Source organism: Otolemur garnettii, unplaced genomic scaffold (genome assembly GCF_000181295.1).
Source record: "Otolemur garnettii isolate 467f Iridium unplaced genomic scaffold, OtoGar3 scaffold00108, whole genome shotgun sequence".
Classification (NCBI taxonomy): Eukaryota; Metazoa; Chordata; class Mammalia; order Primates; family Galagidae; genus Otolemur; species Otolemur garnettii.
Window position 1 is genome coordinate 6,234,269 of NW_003852503.1, and position 21,707 is coordinate 6,255,975.

Here is a 21,707-nt window from a genome sequence, read left to right on the forward strand (position 1 = left end):
CCAGGCTGGATTCGAACCTGCCACCTTAGGTGTATGTGGCTGGCGCCTTAGCCACTTGAGCCACAGGGGCTGAGCCACTTGAGCCACAGGCGCTGAGCCAGCATCAGACTTGTATTGCAGTATCAGTAAGGGTATCGTCTGTACAGCCAGAATTTTATGTTCCTTTAGCCACAAAAGCCCTGGCAGCTAAAGCCTTCTGGAGCTGAGTTACTTGTAAAATCTTCACCCTTGGTGATCCATTTCTTGGAGAAACCCTGGATGTCTGAGGGGAGTTAGCTATTCAGGTAGTCCTCGAATCTGTCTCAAAATTCAGAGTAAGTAGACTTGCATGATCCATGTGCTGCAGAGACCTAGCACTGGAATTCAATTCAATTACATCTAATCCATTTACTGAGCACTATGGTGACCTAACATGTCGAGGCATTGTGAAAGGAAAGGATGACAATACAAAGAATCATTTACTGCCTCCAAAGAACTTACAATGAAGTAGACAAAATAAACCTATTTGAAATTAACGTAATACCACGTTTCTCTGAAAATAAGACACCGTCTTATGTTTATTTTTTCTCAAGAAGACACACTAGGGCTTATTTTCAGGGGATGTCTTATTTTTATTAAGTATAATACAAGAATCTACATTTATACAAATACAGTTAAGTCATCTTCTTCTGGAACCTGACAGGGGGCTGGTGCTAGTGATGCATGAACTCCTTTCCCCTAGCCGTTCGCACGTGCGCAATGGGATGCCTGCCACTGTGGTTACCACACACACACCCGCGCAAGTGTGAATGGCTCGGGAAAGGAGCTGTGGCAGATAAAAGGTATTCCAGTCTTCCTTACCTCTCCGTGCCAAAATGCAGGTCTTATGCATGCCCATCACTAGGTCTTATTATCAGGGTAGGGCTTATATCAAATGCATAGAAATCCTGCTAGGGCTTATTTTTTGGGTAGGTCTTATTTTTGGGGAAACACAGTAGAACTTATAAATTATCTTTTAGTATTATATACGTGCACAGTGCAAAAAGGCATTCTGGGTGGAAAGAATCAATGAAAAAGATACAGATTTGGTGGTAGCACCTGTAGCTCAGTGGGTAGGGAGCCGGCCACATACACCAAGGCTGGGGGGTTCGAAGTCAGTCCTGGCCAGCTAAACAACAATGACAATTGCAACAGCAACAAAAATAGCAGGGTGTTGTGGCGGGTGCCTGTAGTCCTTGCTACTTGGGGAGCTAAGGCAAGAGAATTACTTAAGCCCAAAAGTTTGAGGTTGCTGTGAGCTGTGACACCACTGCACTCTACCCAGGGCAACATAGTGAGACTCTATCTCAAAAAAACAAAAACGAACCAAAAACAAAAAAAAAAGATACAGATTTGGAAAAGGACAAAAGAAGTAGTGTGGCCAGAGTTAGAGAGTGTGATAAGGAGAGGTGGTCAGGAGTCAAAGTATGGTGGGAATAGTTGGAAGGAGTCAAGTGTCTTAGAACCTTGTGCAGGGATGAACTGTTTATGAACAGTACCCAGCACAGTGTCTGGAACATGATAGGAGCTTTATATTTGCTTATTGAATGAATGAATGGGGGACGAAAAGCAAAACACACAGTTCAGTAGATTTCACAATAGCCTTTCTTCCCAATCACCTGGTCACCAAAGGAGGACAAAGAAACCCCTCATTCTAATTCACATTCCATGGGAAAGGAGATGGGACTGATAATTAACATTATTTATTTATTTATTTACTTCCTTTTTGAGATAGTTTCACTTGGTCGCTCTGGATTGAACGCTGTGGTGTCATTATAGCTCACAGCAACCTCAAACTCTTGGGCTCAAACAATCCTCTTGCCTCAGCCTTCTGGGTAGCTGAGACTATAGGCCCCCACCACAATGCCCAGCTATTTTTTTTTTTTAGTACAGACAGGGTCTTGCTCTTGCTCAGGCTGGTCTCGAACTCCTGAGCTTAAGCAATCTGCCCACCTTGGCTTCCCAGAGTCCTAGGATTACAGGTGTGTCCAGCCCATGATCATTGACATCTTTGAATTTAGCATATGTGAGTGTGGGTTCCTTTTAGGATTTGAAAGCTCAAGTAGCCAAATTTCTGGATTGATTGATGTGAGAACTTCCAGCCAGAGGAGGCATCGTTCAAGTTCACATGGCTCATTGGTGGCTAAACTGGATCCAGACCTCAGGTTTTTTATTGTTCAGCCCAGTGTACTTCTCACTGTGTCCGGTGGCCTCACTCAGTCTTTCAGGCCCACCCTCAACCTGTGTAGTCTTTAGCTGGCTCTTCCTTCCATTTTTCTCAGAAATAATTCTCTTTTTTTTTTTAGTTTTTATTATTCTACTTTTTATTTTTATCATTATTTTTTATTGTTTGGGATTCATTGAGGATACAAAGAATTCGGTTACACTGATTGCATTTATTAGGTAAAGTCCCTCTTATAATTGTGTCCCTCCCCTAAGAGGTGTGCCATACACCATGACCCCAACCCCCCATTTCTCCTCCCTCCTCCCCAATAATCTCAGAAATAATTCTAAATTCTCTGGAAAGCACAGTGGCTCACACCTGTAATCCTAGCATCTGGGAGGCCGAAGCAGGTGGATCGCCTGAGCTCAGGAGGTTGAAACCAACCTGAGCAAGAGTGTGACCCAGTCTCTAAAAACTAGCCAAGTGCTAGTTCCAGTTATTCCGGAGACTGAGACAAGAGGATCATTTGAGCCTGTGAGTTTGAGGTTGCTGCGATCTCTGATGCCATAGCACTCAATCTCAGGGTGATTGAGCAAGACTCTGTCTCCCCTTCAAGTCTCCCTCCTGGCTGTCACTCAGCTCAGGTTCAGGCACTGCCTCCCACCTAGTTTTTTGAAAGCAGGAGTTGTTAGGGCCCTTTCTTTCCGTTCACAAGCAGGTGTTGTTAGGGCCCTTTCTTTCCATTCACAAGCGTAGTTATGGCTGGTGCCACCTGCACGTCCTTTCTCCTAGTCTTAGAGGGGAACACTGCCCTCTCCTCTGTGACTTTGAACCCACCCTTAACTTATCCTTCCAACATCAACTCCAGGACCTTTCTCTATTCATCTCCTTTAGCCTAGAAATGTGCTCAATTTTCTCCCTCCCTCAAAAATGTTTCTTTGTAGACACATCCTAGTGCTTGTCTGATTCCAAGCACCCTTTTAATTACTACTCAGTCTCTTCTCCCTTCTCATCCAAATTTCTTTCTTCCTTTTTTTTTGAGAAAGAGTCTCACTCTGTAACCCTGGGTAGAGTGCTGTGGCATCGTGGCTGACAGCAACCTCAGAATCTTGGGCTCAAGTGATCCTCTGGCTCCTCAGCCTCCTAGAGTGCTAGGATTATAGGCATGAGCCACTGCGCCCAGTCTTCATCCAAATTGCTTTAAAAAATGGTCTACACTTGCTGTTCTTTATCACCTGACCTTCATCTCTCCTCATTTGCATTTGGCTTACACTCATGCTACCCCATCAAACTGTTCTAAATCACTCACAACCTTTATTTTGCCAAATCCCACAGATTTAAACTTTTAAATATATTACTGACTTATTTTTTTAAAAGAATTTGATTCATATTTATTTTATTTATTTATTTTTTGAGACAGAGTCTCACTTTGTTCATGGTCAGTAGAGTGCTGTGGCATCATAGCTCACAGCAACCTCAAACTCCTCAAGCAATCGTCTTGCCTCAGCCTCCCAAGTAGCTGGGACTACACGCACTTATCACAAAGCCTGGCTATTTTTTTTTAGAGATGGGGGGATCTCATTGTTACTCAGGCTGGTCTCAAATGTGTGAGCTCAAGCAATCCACCCTCCTTGGCCTCTCAGAGTGCTAGAATTATAGACATGAGCCCCCGTGCCTGGTCATTATTGATATTTTTTGACAGTATAATAAAGTATCAAGCAAAAACCTTTAAAATATATTCTTAATTTAGTGAACTCTCTTTAACATTTTATACTCTCGGTAATGATCTCCTTCTGGAATCTCTAATCCCTTGGTGTCCATGATATCACATCCTATTATTCCAGATCTTTGATTGTTCTTTTATCTCTCCCTGAATTTATTTTTTCTCTAAATGCCCTTAAAAGTTCGTGTCCACACAGTTCCATTCCTCCCCTCACGGTGCCATCATTAGCCCCCTCTTCCTCACATCACACTTAGTGCTTGTATGATTTCAACAACTTCCATGGTTTGAGCTTCCACCAAGGTGTCCAGACTGCAGTCACCAACCTAGTTCATTAATTTCCTGTTGGATATTTTTAACTGAATATTAGTACAGGTACCGCACACTGAAACCTATACTCAGTCTGGTAATATTATAACTTTTCTCTTCAATGACACTATGAGCTCTTTAGCACACAAGCTTTTTATTCATTTTTATATCCTCTTGGCCTATCACATAATAGGATCTCACACATAGTTTGTTGACCAGTTGACCAAGTGAATGAATGGATGCTTTGTAGGTCCACTGCTAACCCTGGCTCTGGCTTAGGGAATACCCATCTTCTCTTTCTGGTTTCTCTGGTTTATGCCCTGTTGGGCTACACTCAAACCTAAGATGGCGGCAGCTGGGTCCTCCCTCTAGCCAGTTAAGTGCTCTGTTTTGATTTCTCAGAGATGGGGACCCCGTGTCTCCCACTTCCACAGTGCTCCTCCGGGAGCAGAGTAGAAAGAGGCTCCGTTTTTGTCCTTCCTTCTTTGTACTCTAAGGTGACAGCTGAGGCGGGCTCAAGGTTAGGGATCTCAATATTCCTATCTCCCTGGTGATGGCCTCTTCCCTTGGGCCCTTCTCCAGGTTGCAGGCCCTTACCTTGAAGAAGAATGACAGCTAAGATGAGGCCAGCCAGACCTTTCCCCTGCTCCATGTCAGTCTCTGTCCTTCCCTCTGCAGAAGCGTGGAGCAGCCCTGAGCAGCTAGCGGCTTGTGCAGCAGCTAGACTGGCTCCACCCAGCACCTTTGGGCTGGGGCCCCTGCAAGAAAGCCAGAGCCCGGGAGCCTCCACCCTCCCTGTATGCGTGGGCAGCAGGGGGCCTCAGCAGAGCTGCAGGTGCAGATGTCTCTTGCTTTTCCGTTAAGGAGTGAAGGGTGGGGAGAGAGTGCTGGATTCCCCCTCGGAGCCTTGCACGGAGGACTTACACTGGATGCTGGCGGGGAGATGGTCCCGGCCATCTTCTTCATGAGGGAGATCAACATCCCTGCCACCAGTTGTTGCCAGGATGGCAGGTGCTTGGGGTTAAAGCTCCAAAAGTGAAGCCATTTCAGTCCCAGCCTTCATTCAGGATTTTTTTTTTTTTTACTGTTCTTTTGAGATCATCAAAGAGGTGCCTTCCTGGAAGGGAATAGGTGAGACAATTCTAAGAAGACAGACCAGCACATTTCCAGGGCTCAGACAGAGTGTCAATGATCTCAGGACCTTTTCTCTCCCAGCCATTCAGTTATAGAGTCAACACAAATTTACAAAGGTCTCATTATGTGCCACGCCCAACATACAGCAGGTAAATGACACTCTAACAGAGGCTGTGTGAAGAGTTCGAGATTTCCATAGCCCACAGCAGTAAAAATTCCATTTGTCTCCTGCAGAGGCTCAATTCTGCCTGGGGAGCAATTATATGGTTAGTATTAATGGTAACTGTGTCTTGCCAAGCACATACAATGTATCAGCCACCATGCAATACTTTGTTTGAATCCTAATAATGACACTAAGGGAATCAGGCTTTGAAAAATTCCATGACTTGGCCCAGGCCCCAGGGGTAGGCAGTATTGAAGTCAGGATTCAATTTGGCTGTGGGGCTCGAAAGCCAAACCTCCCACTGGCAAGAAGCTGCTTATCTGGCTGCCCACATCTGGCTGCCCAGTTCGGAGAAAGACCAGCTTCCAGGACAAACCTAGCTGGTTTGGCTTCTGCTGTGGGGCTCACAGCTTCTTTGATAGGTGTTGAGAGGTGGCAGGTTTTAGGTGGTAAGTAAATATAGTTATATTGTCAATGGGGGCTCTATTCAGGCAAGCTTTCCATTTTCTTTGCCAGCCCCCTGCTCTGAGAACAAGCAATTTGCACCTGCTTGCTTCCCACCCCTCTCGAGCCTCCCCCGCCCTGACAGACTCCCATCATCAAAGGCAGAGAGTAGAGAAGCAGACATCTTGTAGTTCCTCCCAACCCTACTTTTTCCGGTACTGGTGAGTCAGTTGGGGAGGGCAGCTCTCATCCTGGCTGGTAGTTCGGTGACCTGGTTTTATGTACTGGATAAATTCCACTGGGAGATGGAACGCAGCGGGTTTCTGGCTGGTCTGATACTGGCTGCCTTTCTCCCCCAAGGTAAGGCTACTCGCGGTGGGTAGGGGAAGGGAGCTAAGAGGGACATTACCACTGGGAGTGGGGTTTCCTTGAAAGTGCTTCTTACACTAGCTTCAAATCACCAGGCACCCTAGGGTGTAAGGAGGGAAGGGCTGGGATGTAGCATAAGGTCTGGGACAGGCTTTGGCTCTCAATAACTCCATCCGGGGGCACATACTGGCCTTGGCTGTCTCTCGGAAGGCCTTAGACCAGAGATCTATATGGTCTGGAAATGGGAGCAAAGCCACAAGCACTGTTCTTTCCAGGGCTGATGGCTTCTGGGATCAGGACTTTTGGTCACTTGGCCAGATTGCATCACTCTTGGTGCCATACCCCAGCTCCTTAGGGGTATGGAAAAGTTAACTTTAGGTTGAGCAAGAGGAAGGGCAGATTTGGGGGGTGAGTATATGGTTACTGGGATTTCAACTCATCTCAGTTTGCTAGTTTCAGCTTTAAAACTGGAAGTCCCATGGGCCAGGAAACTCCTCAATCCCAAGCAAGCTGGGTCCAGTGGTTACTTAATAGTCAACTGCACTGGGACGCCCAGGATTTCCACTGGAAACACATCCCCAAGGAAGACACGACTGTGGGATTTGAAACATCAATGTACATGGGTCTCCCTGAGTATACATACACTCACCAGCTGCTCCCCAGGCATGAGAAGCAGCTACTTTGGGATTTTCTAGAAGGTGCTCTCATATTCAAACATGATTGAATGTGAAGCTCAGGGAGAATATAGACTCCACTATTCTCTGGGTTAGGAGGTATAGACGCCAGTGCTCCTGTGGGCTGTGAAGATGGTCTCGGGCTGTCAAAACAAGTCAATGAATCTAGAAAGTCTCTGTGCCCACCTTTAGACAAGACTTAAATTCTCCATAAGACCTGACTCCTGAGGAGTTCCAGGAACAAATTCAATAATTTTTTTCTGTGTCCCACTTCTGTTTTTTTTTTTCTCTCTCTCTCTTACTCTGTTCCCTGGGCTAGAGGGCTATGGGCTCAGTTTAGCTCACAGCAACCTCAAACTCCCAGACTCAAGTGATCCTTCTTTTGTTTTTGAGACAGAGTCTCACTATGTCACCCTTGGTAGAGTGTTGTGGAATCACAGCTCACGGCAACCTCCAACTCTTGGCTCAAGCGATTCTATTGCCTCAGCCTCCCAAGTAGCTGGAACTACAGACTCCCGCCCCAACACCTGGCTTTTTTTTGTTGTAGTTGTCATTGTTGTTTAGCTGGCTGGGGCTGGGTTCGAACCTGCCATCCTTGGTGTATGTGGCTGGCACCGTAACCACTGTGCTATGGGCACTGAGCCTCAAGTGATCCTTCTGCCTTAGCCTCCTGAGAACTACAGGCACCTGCCACCATATCTGGCTTATTTTTCTGTTTTAAGTAGTGACATAATTTTGCTCTTGCTCAGGGTGGTCTCAAACTCCTAGCCTTGAGGGATCTTCTCACATCGGCCTCTCAGAGTGCTGGGATTACAGACAGGAGCCACTGAGCCTGGCTGGTGTCCCTCCTCTTAACCAAGGGTGGAACAACTAAAACTTTGTACTTGGACTTTACCCCAGTCCCTTTCTAGACCACTGTGCTGGTAATTCATACTAGCTTCTCCCTACCCACAACCATCCTTGGCCCTGGGAAGGGCTATAGTTGTGAGAGTCCCATGCTCTTGGTTTTGCCCCATGCTCCAGTGGAAAACATCTAATTCTACTTCCCAGCCAGTTCCAACATGCCCACTCCAACTTCCTGTCCTCTTCCTTCCCCCTTGCCCCTGCTATGACAAAACCAAGAGCATCTTTCCTGCCAGCCAGCTCCAACACTCCTTAGAAAGGTTCTTCGATCAGTCCAGCTCCAAGCTTTCCTCTTTTGCTCCAAGTCCCTCAGGACACATACTCTGCTTGGACCACATCCTCATGCCCTCCCTGGCCCCTGCCATTCATGGGAGAACTTCCTGAAGCGTGTTCCTTGAGTTCTGTCTCTGTCAATAGAAATTACAAACTGTCCAAGGCTAGGAAAATGGTCCTTCTCAAGTATGAGCCTGGGCAGAGCAGGGGGCCTAGTATAGACCCAAGAGGTGTCTCCAATTGTGTTTTTTTTTCCCCTTAGTGAGCCCCTTAAAGACACCCATGGAGGAACTTGAGGACAAAGTGCTTTTAAATTGCGATAGTGGCATCACGTGGCTGACGGGAACGATGGGAACATTCTTGGCAAGCAACACAAGTTTGGACCTGGGCAAACGCGTCCTGGACCCACGAGGAGTGTATATGTGTAGTGAGACACATGAACAGGCCGTGAAAACATCTACTGTGCAAGTTTATTATCGAAGTATGTGCTTCCTGGACCCTGTGGGCTGGAATGGATGGGGTCTCTGGATGTGAGAGCTTTCTGGCTAGGGGGGCTGTGGGGAATCCTTCAGTTCTAAACAAACTGCAGTCACTCCTGTAATGTGACTAGATTTGCAGGCATCAAAGTGGGAGTGGGCTTAACCAAACAAGACAGAGGACTAGGGGCCTTGTTACCGTAGCCTTGGTTGGGAGAGGGGTCTGGCCCAATGCCACTGCTCTAAGACGAGTTTACTTCTTGGCTCTCCTTGGGGATTCTTTGGGATGAAGGGTGAAGGTAGATGTAGCAAAGCCATTACCAGGCTTTTCTCCCGGGATCTGACTGAAGTTTGGGTCTTGGCATGAGGCATTCCAGGGCAGCTCTAGGAGACAGAGATGGTTCCCTGATCTTAAAGGCTCTCTACCTTTTCTCTCCTCTCTTACCCCACAGTGTGCCAGAACTGTGTGGAGCTGGACCCAGCCACCCTCACTGGCATCATCATTGGTGACATCATTGCCACTCTGCTCCTCGCTTTGGGAGTCTACTTCTTTGTCGGACATGAGACTGGAAGGCTATCTGGGGGTTAGTGGAAGGGCAGAACAAGTGTGTGTGAGTGTGTGTGTGTGTGTGTGTGTATACCCATGAGATCACATGCCAGCTAAAGAATGGGCCAGGTTTAGTTTCATTTGGAAGTCACTCTGGCACTCTCCTAAGGACTCCTACCACCAGCCGTTAGAAGAATTTGGGTACCCACGTGTCCCATGATGTGAGAGGGTGTGACCAGCTGCAGTCCTCCTGCGGTGTTCAGGAGGTCTCACTGTCCCATCTTCTTATACCATTGGTGACTCTTTTTCTCTGGTTCTTCTAGGAGCTGCTGACACTCAAGCTCTGTTAAGGAATGACCAGGTCTATCAGGTGAGCCCTGAGGGGAAGAAGGCAAGAATGGGAGGAGGAATGAGTGGAGATAGAGAGACTGATGCTGGGTGTGCTGCACACATGTGACAACCCTGGTGGGGCACTCCTTGCTGGGAGGGACTGGAGAGGCCTGCTGGGGCCTCCCTGGAGCCTTCTGGCCCTGCTTTCTGACCATTCCCTTCTCTCTCAGCCCCTCCGGGATCGGGATGATGTTCAGTACAGCCATCTTGGAGGAAACTGGTCTAGGAGCAAGTGAACCCGGGACTGGCAGCTTCTAGAAGCATCAGTTATCAACTGGACCTTCCTTCTTTGCTCAGACAATAAAGATACCTTCTTTCACTCAGCAGGTGCCTGGAGTTGTCAAGGCTCCCAGGCAAAGGATGGCAGTTGTCCTGATTGGCTGGGACCTGCCTTCCTGCCCCACCTGCGCCCTTCTCTCATCTCTTCCCTTCCTATGCCCCACGCAGACAGTGTGATGGGCAGTCTCCTACCATTCCCTGACCGTCTGGTGTTTCTAGACCAGGGGACCCCCTGGGGAAAGGGTCTACTCTGCTACACTCCCAGGGACTTATTGACTCTAGTCCCCTTTCACAACTGTTCCGGGGATTTTGCCCCTCTCCACAGCCACAGGCAGGCTGCTGTGCTCAGAAGTCCAGCCACACAGAAGTTTCCATGACATCATGAGCGGGGGTGGTGGAACATCAAGGTACCTGGGGTTCGCTTCTAACCAAGACTCAGAGGGTGTATGTGACCCTCTGCAAAGGGGCTGGCCTCAGCTTGATGGCCCTGTTGAGCAGTTGACACCAGCTGTGTCACAGTTGCTGATGTATCTTCCTTTCCCCAGGACCTTTCCCTGGCTTGCTCCTGCCTTGGGCATGATAAACTGGGATCAGAAACCCTTCATCACATAAAACGCTTTATCTCGGGCACTGTTTGTAACCTGTTGATTTGGCTATAGCTAATGGGCTCCATTCCAGTGCAACAGAATTTCCAGGGACACATAACTGACTGATTGGTGGATTTTGATTTGGGGTCTTGGAGACATGCTGTGTGAAGGGCTGCTAGTTACCAACCCTTGGGGACAGGGACTGGGGATCTGGGACCAGTCACCAACCTGTTCCTGCTCATCTCAGAGCTGGGTCCCAGGTGGGTGGATGAGGGCCAGTGTGAGTGGAATTTTTTTTTTTTATTTTGGGGGATTCATTGAGGGTACACAGAACCAGGTTTCATTGATTGCTTTTGTTAGACAAGGACCCTCTTATAATTGTTTGTACCACAACCCTTGTCCCCCCACCCCTCCCTCCTTCCCTTTCTCAGCTCTCCCCATCCAGAATTTTTTTTTATTGCAAATCCTATAGGGAACAGAGGAAAAATAAAATTAGAAAAAAAAAATACTCCTTGGTATCTATGTGATAGTTAATAAAATCTCATCAAATTTATCACCAAAAAACCCATATTCCTTCTCTCCATCTACTTGGAAAGCTAGAGTTTGAGATTGGATGGGGTTCTGGAAGTTTTTTTTTTTTTTCCAGCTGGGGCTGGGTTTGAACCAACCACCTCCAGTATATGCGGCCAGCACCCTACTCCTTTGAGCTACAGGCGCCACTGGAAATTCTTAATAGGTGCCATCTTCAGTCAGTGGGTTAGTGATGGTTCCAAAACTTTGGGAGCCTCAGGGATTTATTAAAAATATAGTAGTTAGGGTGGTGCCTGTGGGTTGGTGAGTAGGCCGCCAGACTCATATACCAAGGGTGATGGGTTCGAACCCGGCCCTGGCCAAACTGCAATAAAAAAATAAATAGCCAGGCATTGTGGCAGGTGCCTGTAGTCCCAGCTACTTGGGAGGTTGAGACAACAGAATCACCTAAGAGCTGGAGGTTGCTGTGAGCTGTGATGCCACAGCACTCTACCGAGGGTGACAAAGTGAGACTCTGTCTCTGAAAAAAAAAACCCCAAATATGTATATATATCTCTTAGGTTCTAGTCCAGATATGTGGTCCCCAAGTGATTCTGAAGCAGCTCAAATTGAGAGCCTTTGGTTCAGAGGAAGAGTTGGAGGCCACTTGTGTCCTTTATGTCAGTTCCTGGATCCCAGGGTTGGGGACCCTTCCTTTTGTTCTCAGATTTCGCAGATAATTTAAAGAGCTTTGGGAGAGTTTAAGGACAAAAACTAGGGAGTTTCCTAGACCAGGATTCCCAAAGGAGAAAGGAATTAACAACCACATACCTAGAGAACGGGATGATCCTGCTGATCATCTCCTTAAGATGCACACACAGACTCTAGTTTCATGAGAGAGAGAATGAACTTCCCGTTTATCCAGGCTTCATTCCTGATTTGTTCCTGCCTTTGCTAGTCCTCCTCATCCTACTTTCTCATTGGATCCCTCTACTGTGGGCATCCTCTCCATGGCCTGTACCTCACCAATGCTTTGGATCCTTCCCACCGTTCTTTTTTTTTTTTTCTGTAGAGACAGAGTCTCACTTTATCACCCTTGGTAGAGTGCATGGTGTCACACCACTCACAGCAACCTCCAACACCTGGGCTTAGGAAAGTCCCTTAGCTGGGACTACAGGTGCCTACCACAATGCCTGGCTATTTTTTTGTTGCAGTTTGGTGGGGGCCAGGTTTGAACCTGCCACTCTCAGTATATGGGGTCAGCGCCCTACCCATTGAACCACAGGGGCCACAACTCCCCACACTTCTTTTTATTTGAGACAGAGCCTCAAGCTATCTCCCGTAGAGTGCTGTGGCATCGCAGCTCACAGCAACCTCCAACACCTGGACTCAAGTGAGTCTCCTGCCTCAGCCTCCCAAGTAGCTGGGACCACAGGCACCCACAACGCCTGGCTATTTTTTGGTTGCAGCCATCATTGTTGTTTGGTGGGCCCGGGCTGGATTCGAACCTGCCACCTTAGGTGTATGTGGCTGGCGCCTTAGCCGCTTGAGCCACAGGCACTTCTTAATACCTTGTATTCCTCATATTCTCTCACATTCCCCCATTCACCAGTGGGCTGCACTTTGGAACCTTCTAGGGAGCATTGAAAATATCTGTACTGGCTGGGTGCAGTGGCACACTCCTATAGTTACAACTAATCAGAAGGCTGAAGTAGGAGGATCACTTGAGGCTAGAATTTTACACATTATGACCATGACCATGACCATGCCTGTAAATAGCCACTACGTCCAGCCTAGTCAACATAGTGACACTCTATCTGCCTCTAAGCCCCTAAAACTGGTGTCTGGGGGCCACCCACAGAACTTCTGATTTTATGGATCTGGGATGTAGCTTGGGCATCAGGGCTTATCAAACTGCCTAAGGTGATTCTGATGTCAAGACCAAGTCAAGAAACACTGCCCTCCATCTGAGCCCTTCTGGAAACTTGTGTCCTGTCTGGCTCTTTTTTTCTTTCTTTCTTCTTTTTGTGTTTTAAAAAAACAGCTTTACTGGCCAGGTACAGTGGCTCACTCATGTAATCCTAGCACTTTGGGAGGCTAGGAGTATTGTTTGAGGCCAGGAGTTCAAGACTAGCCTGGGCAACATCACAAGATCCTCATCTCTTAAAAAAATAGAAAACCTAGCTGGGAGTGGTGGTGCACTCCTGTAGTCCCAGCTACTTGGGAGGCTGAGGCAAGAAGATCATTTGAGTCCAGGAGTTTGAGGTTGCTGTGAGTTACGAAGACACTGCTGCCTCATATCAAGGCAACAGAGCAAGACTCTGAGTCCTACAAACAAACAAATCTTCAAAACCCACAGCTTTATTAAGGAAAACTGACATGAACAAACTTCACATATTTAAAATATAAAAGGTGGTAAGCTTTGACATATATATATATATATCTACTGGGGAAACATCACCACAATCAAAATAATGAATGTTTCCAACACCCTGAAAAGATCTTTCTCCTCCTATTCCTCTATCCTTAGGCAACTACTGATTCGCAGTCCTTATAGATTAGTTTTCATTTTTCTGGAGGTTTTTTTTTTTCAGTTTTTGGCCCTGGCTGGGTTTGAACCCGCCACTTCTGGCATATGGGACTGGCACCCTACCCTTTTGAGCCACAGGCACCACCCTTCTGGAGTTTTTTTTTTAGACAGAGTCTCGCTTTGTCACTCTGAGTAGAGTACTGTGGTGTTAGAGCTCACAGCAACCTCAAAATCTTGGGGTTAAGTGATTCTCTTGCCTCAGCCTCCCAAGTGGCTGGGACTACACGTCCCCACCACAGTGCCTGGGTATTTTTAGAGATGGGGTCTTGCTCTAGCTCAGGTTAGTCTTGAACTTGTGAGCTCAGGCAATCCACCCACCTTGGCCTATCCAGAATGCTAGGATAGTACTATAAGTCTCTAAAGGAAAAATCAATTTCCTGTCCACTCCTCTTCCCCCATGTTTACTGTCCTTTTAATTTTTTGTTTTATTTTTCTCTATATTTTTAGGTAATATTTATAATGTTATTCCTTGAAGGTCAACTTTTTTTTTTTTTTTGTAGAGACAGGGTCTCACTTTATTGCCCTCAGTAGAGTGCCATAGCGTCATACAGCTCACAGCAACCTCCAACTCCTGGTCTTAGGCAATTCTCTTGCCTCAGCTTCCCAAGTAGCTGGGACTACAGGAGCCAACCACAATGCTCATCTATTTTTGTTGTTGTTGCAGTTTGGCTGGGGCAGAGTTTGAACCTGCTATCCCCGGTATATAAGGCTAGTGCCCTATTCACTGAGCCACAGGCACCACTCAAAGGTCAACTTCTTCATATTATCTACTTTTTTATTATTAAAGTAGATTAGAATTTAGTACATACACACTTTTATCCTAATATTCCAATGCATAAGAATTTCTTATTATATGTGTATACAGTAGTCAATGTTTGCATTTTGATGCTATTGTATGTGGTATTTTATACATTGTCATTTCCAAATGTTCATTCCTAGCATATAAAAATACAACTAATTTTTATATATTGATCTTATACCCTGAAAAGGTGCTAAAGTCAATTAATTCTAGTAGCCACCCAACACTGGGCATTCAACATAGATAATCATGCTGTCTGTGAACAAAGTAGTTTAATTTTTTCCTTTCCTTTTTGTTTCTGTTTCTTGGCTTATTACACTGGCCAGTACCTCTAGTACAATGTTGAACAGAAGTGGAGAACATTCTTGTCTTGTTCATGATCTTAGGACAAAAGCATTGTCTTTCATCTTTTTTATGATGTTAGCTGTAGATTTTTCTTAGATTTCCTTTAACAGGTTGGGGAAATTCTTTTCTCTTTCTAGTTTGTTAAGAATTTCTTTCTTTCTTTCTTTCTTTTTTTTTTTTTTTTCCAGTTTTTGGCCAGGCCTGGGTTTGAACCCGCCACCTCTGGCATATGGTGCTGGTGTCCTACTCCTTTGAGCCACAGGAGCTGCCCTAGTTTGCTAAGAATTTTTATCAAAAATAAATGTGGGGGCCAGGCACAGTGGCTCAGGCCTATAATCTTATCACTCTGGGAAGCTACTGAGGTGGGAGGATCACTTGAGCTCAGGAGTTTGAGACCATCTTGAGCATGAGTGAGGCCCCATCTCCACTAAAAATAGAAAAATTAGCCCGGGTGCTGTGGCAGGCAATTGTAGTCCCAGCTCCTCAGGAGACTTAGGCAGGAGGATTGCTTGAACCCAGAAGTTTGAGGTTGCAGTGAGTTAGGCTGATGTCATGGCACTCTATCCTAGACAACAGAGTGAGACTCTGTCTCAAAAAAAAAAAAAAAAAAAAAAGATGTTGGATATTGTCAAGAGTTTCTGCATCCATTGAGATGCTAGTACGGTTTTACTTTTTTAGTGTGTTATTGTCTGTTAATATGGTAAGTTACATTGATGGCATGAGCTGGTAAACCAACTTTGTATTCCAAAAAAAATCTCTAGTTATTATGCACTATTGAATTGAATTTGTCAAAATTTTGTTAAGAATTTTTGTATCTATGTCATAGAGGAATTTGTCTACAGTTTTCTTTCCTTGTATTGCCTTTGTCTGGTTTTGGTATCAGGGTATATTTCCTAAACAATACAGTACATCTGTGAGCATATGAAAATACATGTGCATTGTATTAGGTATTATAAGTAATCTAGAGGTTATTTAAAGTATACAGGATATGTGTAGGCTATGTACAAACCAGACCTTTCAACTTGATCTTTCCTCTCTGCTGCACGCTGACCTCTCTTCCTGTGCTAAGATAAACTCTCCCTCCACCCTACGTGCTTACTACTAAAACATGAGACAAAATAGATAAAAACAATAGTTTTTAAGACTTAGACACTAGGCAACAAGGGCCAGTGATCCCTGAGAGGTGGGGGCGGGAAATACAGGAATACTATTTCCTAAAAGGGACTTGAGTATCTGTGGAGTTTGGTAGCTATGGGAGGTCCTGGAACCAATCTCTCATCAAGAAATGGGATAACTGTATGTACACTCAACGGGTTCTGTTTGTTAGAGAAACTGGTTAGTGTGGTGGTAGAGACTGGCATGTCTAAAATCTGCAGAGTATGTGGGTAGGTTGGAGACCCAGGAAAGAATTGCTGTTGCGGCTGCCCAGAGATAATCTAGAGGCAGATTTTCCTCTGCCTGTCAAAGAACCTGAGTCTATTTTCTCTTAAACTTTCAAGTGATTGGGTGAGATCCACCCATATTATGGCGAGTTCTTGACTCAAAGGTTACTGATTTAAATGTTAATCTCATTTACAAAAATACTTTCGCAACAACATCCTGGTGTATTATACTAAATACGTGGGTATCATGGCTTAGCTGAGTTGACATATAATATTAAACAGAGTAAAAAACACAGCATAATTCTGGTCTTGATGGAACACATTGGAAAAATTCCTTCTTCGATTTTCTGGAGGAGTTTGTATAGAATTGATGTTATTTCCTCTTCAAATGTCAGATACATTTGACCAGTGAAGCCATCTATGCCTGTAGTTTTCTTTGTGAGAATTTTTTTAAAACTAAAGATTCAGTTTATTGAAGAGATAAGGGGCTACTCAGATTATCTTTTTTTTTTTAAATATGAGGGTACATACGATTAGGTGACATAGTCTGCTTGTGTAAGGTTAAAGTCCAAGTTGTAGTTGTGTCCATCACACAGGATAGGCTCTATGTTCCATCTTCCGTGAACTTTCTCAGGGAATGTGTACACTTTGATTAAGTTCTTGACATTTATTTGAGTAAAATTTCACCATGAGATCTGGGGAGAATAAACATCCAAACTACAATAGGGGCCTTCTGTGAATTTCTGGGTTCTCTCTGAGTGCCTCTCTCTCATTTCTTTTCTTTTCTTTTTTTTTTTTTGCAGTTTTTTTTTTTTTTTGGCTGGGGCCAGGTTTGAACCTGCGGTATATGGGGCCAGCGCCCTACTCCTTTGAGCCACAGGCGCCGCCGCCCACCTCAGTTCTTGTACTCTCTCCTATAAACTCCATAAATCTTGATTTCCCATCTCTGTCTCCTAACCTCAGAGAAATCTCTGGGCTTTGCCTGGGTCTGCGCTGGAACCTGGAAACTTTCTGTGGGTGGTAAGCTGGAACAAACTTGGGGCTTCCCTTGTTTTTCCCCTACCTCTCAAGTACATGGATTTTTTTTTTTTGGAGTTTTTTTGGCGGGGGGCCAGGCTTGAACCCACCACCTCTGGTATATGGGGCCTATGCCCTACTCCTTTGAGCCATAGGCATCACCCGGTACATGGATTTAAAAAAAAAAAATTGTTTTTTTTTGAGACAGAGTCTCAATCTGTCACCCTGGGTAGAGTGCCGTGGTGTCACAGCTTACAACAACCTCAAATTCCTGGGCTTAAGCGGTTCTCTTGCCGCAGCCTCCCAAGTAGTCCCATGGGACTACATGCGCTCACCACAACGCCCGGCTATTTTTTTTTGTTGCGGTTGCCATTGTTGTTTTAGCTGGCCCAGGGTCAGATTCGAACCTGCCAGCCTCGGTGTATCTGGCCGGCGCCCTATCCACTGAGCTACAGGTGCTGCCAGGTACGTGAATTATTATAAAAGTTTTGAGATACACGAAAGTCAAAAAACATAAAATCTGTAAGGCTGGAAACAAATGAATCCCTCCCAGGAACACGGATAAGCCAAGCAGGTTGAAACTTGCAAGTGCGAATCAGTGAGGACGCTGTCGACTGTGTTTCTTAGAAGTAAAATAAGGGATCAGAACACAGAGTGTCTCAAAACTTTCGTAGTGACCCATGTATCCCTCTCCCTTGTTGCCTGGTGTTCAATGTGTTAACACTATTGTTTTTACCTATTTTGTCTCATGTTTTGGTTGGGCAGGGCGCACACAGGGTCAAGGGAGAGCTTATCTTAGCACAGGAGAGATGTGAGTGTGCGGTGGAGAGGAAAGATCAAGTTCAAAGGGATAGAGAGGTGAAAGATCAAGTTCAAAGGGATAGAGAGGTGATGCCATGAGACCCTGAAGCCCATGGGAGGTGAGGGAACTGATTGAGGTTTTAGGCGAGTGAGAATTATCCCATTCTTCATTATTATTATTCAATCATAGCTATGTACATTAATGCAATCATGGGGTACAATGTGCTGGTTTTATATACAATTTGAAATGTTTTCATCGAACTGGTTAACATAGCCTTCGTGGCATTTTCTTAGTTATTGTGTTTAGACATTTATATTTTACACCTATTAAATTTCACGTGTACCCCTGTAAGATGCACTGTAGGTGTGGTCCCACCAATTACTCTCCCTCCACCCAACTTTCCCCCTCTCCTCCCCTCCCCTTCCTCTCCCCTTTCCCCTTCTTCTTGGGCTATAATTGGGTTATAGCGTTCCTAAGAAAGCTACAAATTGGTTTCATAGTAAGACTGAGTACATTGGATACTTTTTCTTCCATTCTTCAGATACTTTGCTGGATATTCCAGTTCTATCCCTGTAATTGTCTCATTCTTGACCCGCCAGAGGGGAAAGTGAGGAAGCAGGTGAGAGGGTAGATAAGAGGTTGGCTTCAGGCCCTGTAGGTCGCCCTGTTCTCTGTGAAGCTGGCGTTGTCCCCAGTGCTCAGACCTAACCAGGCAGGGACTGAGTGGGCTCCTGAGTGCTGATGGTGGGGCACAGCCTCTCAGGGGAGCAAGGAGGGAGCCAAGAAAGGGCACCAAGAAAGGGCAAAGATTGTCAGCCTCTCTGCTTTGGCACAGCCAGGAACCACAAGGTCCTAGGGTGTAGTTTGGGGACCTGCCACACTCAAGTTATTTTAGTAAAACAGACATTTGTGATGAGGGTGTGCCAGAGCATCTGCATGTGAATTCCAGGGCCATCGCCTCCTTGCCGTGGGGCCCTAAGGAAATTACTTGGTATCGCCACGAGCCAGGTTTTCTCTTTTGCAAATGGAGACAATCATACATTCTTTGCAGTGTCACATTGAGGACTGAATGAGTAATGCATGGCTAGTACTTAGGAAAGGACAGGCACTAGTAAGTGTCCCCAAAGAGCCAGTTTCCTTCTCTTCCGTAAGTTGATTTGCTCCCCTAGGAAGGAGCTGGCTTGCCTTTAAGTCTTTGTTCTTACCTTTCTCCCTATCTTGTATTAGTTTGTTTCATGTTGCTATAAAGGAAATCATCAAGGCTGGGTAATTTATAAAGAAAAGAGGTTTATTTGGCTCTCAGTTCTGCAGATTGTGCAAGAAGCATCATGCCAGCATCTGCTTCTAGCGAGGGCTTCAGGGAGCTTCCAATCAAGGTGGAAGGAGAAGGAGAAGCAGGCTTGTCATATGGTGATGGGAGGGGCAGGAGAGGGAGGTGGTAGTGGGATCTATGAAACAACCAGCTCTTCTGAACCAATAAAGTGAGATCTCACTCCTTACAGAGGGGAGGACACCAAGCCATTCATAAGGGATCCACCGCCATGACCCAAACACTTACCACTTGACCCCAAGAGAAAAACTGGCTCTTGGCAATATTAAATTCAACACTGGGGATCAAATTTCAACATGCCAGTAGGAGGGGTGGGACATCGGAATCGCATCGCTTCTCCATTATTTCCAAATTCTATCCATCCTTCCGTTGGGGCCAGATCAGACCTTCCCTCTTTGAAGCTGTTAGTGACCACTTCAGCTCTCTGAGTTCCTCCTCTGAACACCGGCAACATTGTCTCCAGCACTCACTTATGCGGGGGCATGTCACTGTTTTGCTATTTAACTTTTTGCATGCTTTGCTACTTTTATATAATTGCAAACTCCTTGGAGACAGGAACTATCTTAATTTGTAACCTCTTAGCACTTAGTATGCATGGGGCTGGTGGCCACACCAGTGGTTAGAAAAACACTCATTGGGCTTGGCGTCCATAGCCCAGTGGTTACGGTGCCATCTGCGTACACCGTGCTGGCCGGTTTGAACCTGGTGAGGGCCTGCTAAACGACAATGACAACTACAACAACAACAAAAATTATAGCCAGGCATTGTGGCGGGTGCCTGTAGTCTCAACTACTTGGGAGGCTGAGGCAAGAGAATCGCTTAAGCCCAAGAGTTTGAGGTTGCTGTGAGCTGTGACACCACAGCACTCTACTGAGGGCGACATAGTGAGACTTTGTCTAAAAAAGAAAAGAAAGGAAAAAGAAAAACACTCATTGAAGGAGTGCACAAACAATTAAATACAGAACTTTTGACTGGGTGTTGTCACGCACACCTGTAATCCTGGCATCCTGAGACTAGAGGATTGCTTGAGGTCCAAAGCAAGAGGCAGGGTGAGCAAGAGTCAGACACCGTCTCTACTTAAAAAAAAAAGGATGTAACTCTATCTTACCCTTAAAACATTTAAAATAAATCTTTTATATGCAAAAAAATTTTTTTTAAAAAGGGAAAGGAGAAAAAACAATTAGCTGGGGGTTATGGTGGGTGCTTGTTGTCTCAGCTACTTAAAGGCTAAGGCAGGAGGATTGCTTGAGCCCAGGAGTTTGAGGTTGTTTTGGGCTAGGCTGAAGCCATAACACTCCAGCCTGAGTGACAGAGCAAGACTCTGTCTCAAAAACAAAAACGCCAACAACCTTCCACTCCCAACAATTAAGAGCTTTTAAGCCAGGAAAACGGAGAACACTCATAGTCAGTACTGACTGGGCAGATGTTCTGAGCGTGGGGCTGGACAGCCTTGGCTGCTAATTTCAGCTCTGTCCTCCCCTCACTAACTGTGACTTGAGTCTCAGTATCCTCATCTGCAAAATGAGAGTAGCAACATCTGCCTGTTGAGACATTGGGAAGATTAAATGAGGTAATGGCTATAAAGAGTTAAATACGATTTCAGAAGCACAGCAATGCCCAATAAATGGTAGCTGTTATTGCTTTTATCATGCTGCACGATGCCTGCCCCTGGCCAGTACAATCAAATATCCAAGTGGAATAAAACTGCTCCTGGCCCAGCCTGCTGATGGGCGGCCAGTGATGCCAAAGGCATGGGGACTCTTTTTGAGCTGAAGTGTTGATGCTTGGAGGGAAAGAGAAGCATCACTTCAACAGGGACCAACAAGTAGCCACAGCCAAGGCCAAAGGAGTACAGTGTGTGGATGGCCTTGGTAGCACTGCCCACACCCATCAAGAGCGCTGTGTTTGGCAGGGAGGCTTCTGAGGGCACAGTGAGAGTAGAGAGGCTGCTGGTTTGGGCCGGACAAAGACAGCTCCTCCACGCTTTGGCCTCCTCTCTCTACAACCAAGTCTTCCCACAGCGGTCTCTGGGCCCCTGGCTGCTGCTAGAGCTCTCTCACCCTCCCCAGAAGGTGGTGCGGAGCAAGCACAGCCCACATCCTGTGCTGCTGAACCGCAGCCTGCTTCTGGCTGGCCCCGCTGCCTCTGGGGTGGGGGAGCAGCGCCTGCTTGAGACACCTCCCTCCTCCACTTCCCCAGCCCTGGCTCAGTGGCTCTTCTTGGCAGCTTATGGAAACATGTGTCCACTCCCCGAACCCCCCTTACACCTCTGCCTTTCTCTTCTGGCCCCTTCATGTTCCTTTAAGGCTCCTGTTTCTATCTTACTCATTTTTTTTTTTTTTATTACTCATTTGTTGAAATGACCACTCCATCAGGGATCCATCAGACACTTCTGAGTTTTCTTCCAAGAGAAATTAACTTTTCCTTCTTTCTCCCCACCCACCCTCCCTCCATTCCTTCCTTCCCTCCCTCCCTTTCCTCC

The 21,707-nt window shown here is 46.0% G+C and overlaps 1 protein-coding gene and 1 non-coding gene across 2 annotated transcripts; both read left to right on the plus strand.

Annotated features, from left to right (window-relative positions):
• Positions 1-6,157: 6,157 nt before the first annotated feature.
• Positions 6,158-9,908, plus strand: CD3D (CD3d molecule). Its single transcript, XM_023517339.1, has 5 exons — positions 6,158-6,312; positions 8,434-8,652; positions 9,100-9,231; positions 9,518-9,564; positions 9,755-9,908. Exons 1-5 carry the CDS (start codon positions 6,258-6,260, stop codon positions 9,818-9,820), a joined length of 519 nt encoding a protein of 172 aa, XP_023373107.1. The 5' UTR covers positions 6,158-6,257; the 3' UTR covers positions 9,821-9,908.
• Positions 9,909-10,488: 580 nt separating this feature from the next.
• Positions 10,489-10,611, plus strand: LOC111727493. Its single transcript, XR_002775045.1, has one exon. It is a non-coding gene; the product is annotated as a small nucleolar RNA SNORA54 (small nucleolar RNA).
• The last annotated feature ends 11,096 nt before the right edge of the window (positions 10,612-21,707 follow it).

Coding starts and splice junctions, on each gene's coding strand:
- CD3D (XM_023517339.1), top strand. CDS start 6,258: ATGGAACGCAGCGGGTTTCTGGCTGGTCTGATACTGGCTGCCTTTCTC. Junction 6,313..8,433: donor GGCTGCCTTTCTCCCCCAAG/GTAAGGCTACTC, acceptor TTTTCCCCTTAG/TGAGCCCCTTAAAGACACCC. Junction 9,232..9,517: donor GACTGGAAGGCTATCTGGGG/GTTAGTGGAAGG, acceptor TGGTTCTTCTAG/GAGCTGCTGACACTCAAGCT.